The sequence below is a fragment of the Apaloderma vittatum genome, unplaced genomic scaffold, assembly GCF_000703405.1.
Source record: "Apaloderma vittatum isolate BGI_N311 unplaced genomic scaffold, ASM70340v1 scaffold8005, whole genome shotgun sequence".
NCBI lineage: Eukaryota > Metazoa > Chordata > Aves > Trogoniformes > Trogonidae > Apaloderma > Apaloderma vittatum.
This window is the reverse complement of record NW_009718716.1, coordinates 27,131-29,412: the sequence shown is the minus strand read 5'-3', so window position 1 is coordinate 29,412 and position 2,282 is coordinate 27,131. Positions and strand designations below refer to the sequence as shown.

At 44.5% G+C, this 2,282-nt stretch overlaps 1 protein-coding gene across 1 annotated transcript in view; it reads right to left on the bottom strand.

Moving 5' to 3' along the window:
* Positions 1 to 2,167: 2,167 nt before the first annotated feature.
* APCDD1 (adenomatosis polyposis coli down-regulated 1) overlaps positions 2,168 to 2,282 on the bottom strand; it is a gene marked incomplete at its 5' end in the record, with an annotated part of 18,280 nt that continues 18,165 nt past the window's right edge. The window contains 1 exon segment of the mRNA XM_009870343.1: positions 2,168 to 2,282. This exon segment is cut by the window's right edge and continues 29 nt beyond it. Coding sequence (XP_009868645.1) covers positions 2,168 to 2,282 — 115 coding nt within the window.

Below are 2,282 nucleotides of genomic sequence, written 5' to 3'. Positions count from 1 at the left end.
CATATGCAGACTTCAGTTGGCACCGAGTTGTGTGTGGCACTTGGATAGGGAAGGAACGGGGTCTGACAACTCCTAGCCATTGATACTTTCCTGGAGATCAGACCACCTAATGTGGGAATGGCTGATGGTGGTGGAAGAAGCTTACCTTGTGTAAGGAACTACCCATCCTCATAAATTAAAATGTGAATTCATGCCACTAGGTCTTAAACAGAAGTCAGAACAGAGCTAGTATTTAAGGGACTTGTTAGACTGTAATAGCTCAGTAACTCAGTTGGAGATATGCTGGTGTCAGTCTTCTGGATACAAAACTCTAGCTAGAGAAAGCCAAACTCCGTCCTAATCCGCAGCTTCTCTTTCAGACACATCATATCTCCTTCTTGACCCTCTAGTTTAAACCGTGCTCCTGGTGCCTCATACCAGCAACTAATCCAGAATTGAGTCTTCAAGTATGTTTGATTGTGGGGAGCAGAAACCCGCTGATCAGAGCAGCTGTTGTTCATAGGGCTCAATTCATCATGGTGAGTTGGCCTTCAGGAGGTTCTGCTACCAGATGGGTGAATGAACACTTTCTCTGGTGATTACTAAGCCACCTGAGCTCTCTTCCTAATGAGACTTTTCAAGTGTCTGAGGAAAAAAAAGGGGAAGATGTGATCTGACCTGGCAGCAAGTCTGTAATACTGTTCCTTCTCCCCTTCCTCCTGCTGTCTCAAAATGAGGTGAACCAATTTTGTTCTAACTGAGGAAACGTCTCCCCTGCTGTCTCCAGTCTGCTCTTGATTTGCGTCGGTGCACACAAGGATGCATTAGCCAGTGTGGGAAACCCGAGGGTTTCCAAGGTATGCTCTTGTTGACGAATGCTCTCCGACGGCTGTGCCTATCCTCCTTCCCAGCAATGTCTCCCCAAACCAATGCCGATTTAAGATCTGTGAAACCATGGTGTGTGCAGGGACAGTCCAGCAAGAAGAAAAAGGAAGATGTGGCTGCATTTGTGCGACTCTTGCTCCGCCGTCTGGTAAAATTGGGCCAGACTCCTTCCATCAGATAGATGTGGGTCTGTTTCCAGCTGCTTCCTTGCTTTGCCAGGGGCTGTGCTGTGCTTGCTGAAAACCTTTACTTGTTCCTACGTGAGCTCACATCACTCAACATACACTGCTAAAACAGGATTGCAGAACATGATAGGCACCACTTGCTTCTTTACCTTGCCTGCCTGGCTGACACAAAATCCAAGGCACAAATACTGCACGTGGGTGTGTAAGGCCTCAAGAATATAAAAACAGAAGTCATCCCTGCAGCCTTGTATCACAGCTTACTTGCACTGTGTGTGTCCAACAGAAAAATTCTGGGGGGTGAGCTTTGTAGAGTAGGTTTAATGGTTGGACTCGATCCCAAGGGTCTTTTCCAACTTCAATGGTTCTATGATTCTGGTTTTAAGGAGGCTTGGTTGTAACTATGCGTTAGATACAAAGAGAGGCCTCAAAGGAATTACATAGCTAAGAAAATTGAATGAAAAAAATATTAAACCATTGGTTATTTTTACACATTAATGATTGTAAAAACAGCTTAAATTATTTGGAATATTTATTCTAATTAGAGCTATCAGCCTTTTAGCACTGTCTGAATGGAGGGCTGCTGATTTGCAGTTTCTTTTTGTGTTACGAGCTGTGAGATGACAAGATAAATCTTATATACACATCTACATCAGAGCTGTGAAGTCAGAGGAGGAAGCTACTATCACAGTACTGGCACAGCACAGCCCTTCCCCAGAGCTAAATTCTGATGAGAAACCGGCTGCTGGGGAGAAAAGTACCACAATGGTAAGATGGCAGAGACAACTGAAGCAGGATCATAATGTTCACCCCAGCAGTTAAAAAATATTAATACCAGAAGAACCGTTCCCTCCCCCCCAAAAGTCTGCAGTCCTAAAGTGCAATTACTTTTGTGCAGTCATGTCAGGCCAGGGATCAGACTGGATGAAGTTCAAAGCACAAACATCAAACGAGTGTCGTTTGGGATTCGAGGACGAGGGGGGAAGTAAGGAAAAGAACAACAGTTCTCAGGCATTCAAGTGCATCAAGGAAATAAATGTCCCTTTCTTTCAGAAGAAAAACAACCCCCAGCCTGGTGGAATCCTGGCTCTGTAGTCATGAAAAATAAGTTTTTTTCACTTCTAGCTGCAAATGTCCCAATATGACACAGTACAAATAAACACCACCAAAGCAAGAGCGGGGGCACTGGGATATTTTTCTGGTGCCCTACTGCTATACAGCCTTATTTTATTCTCC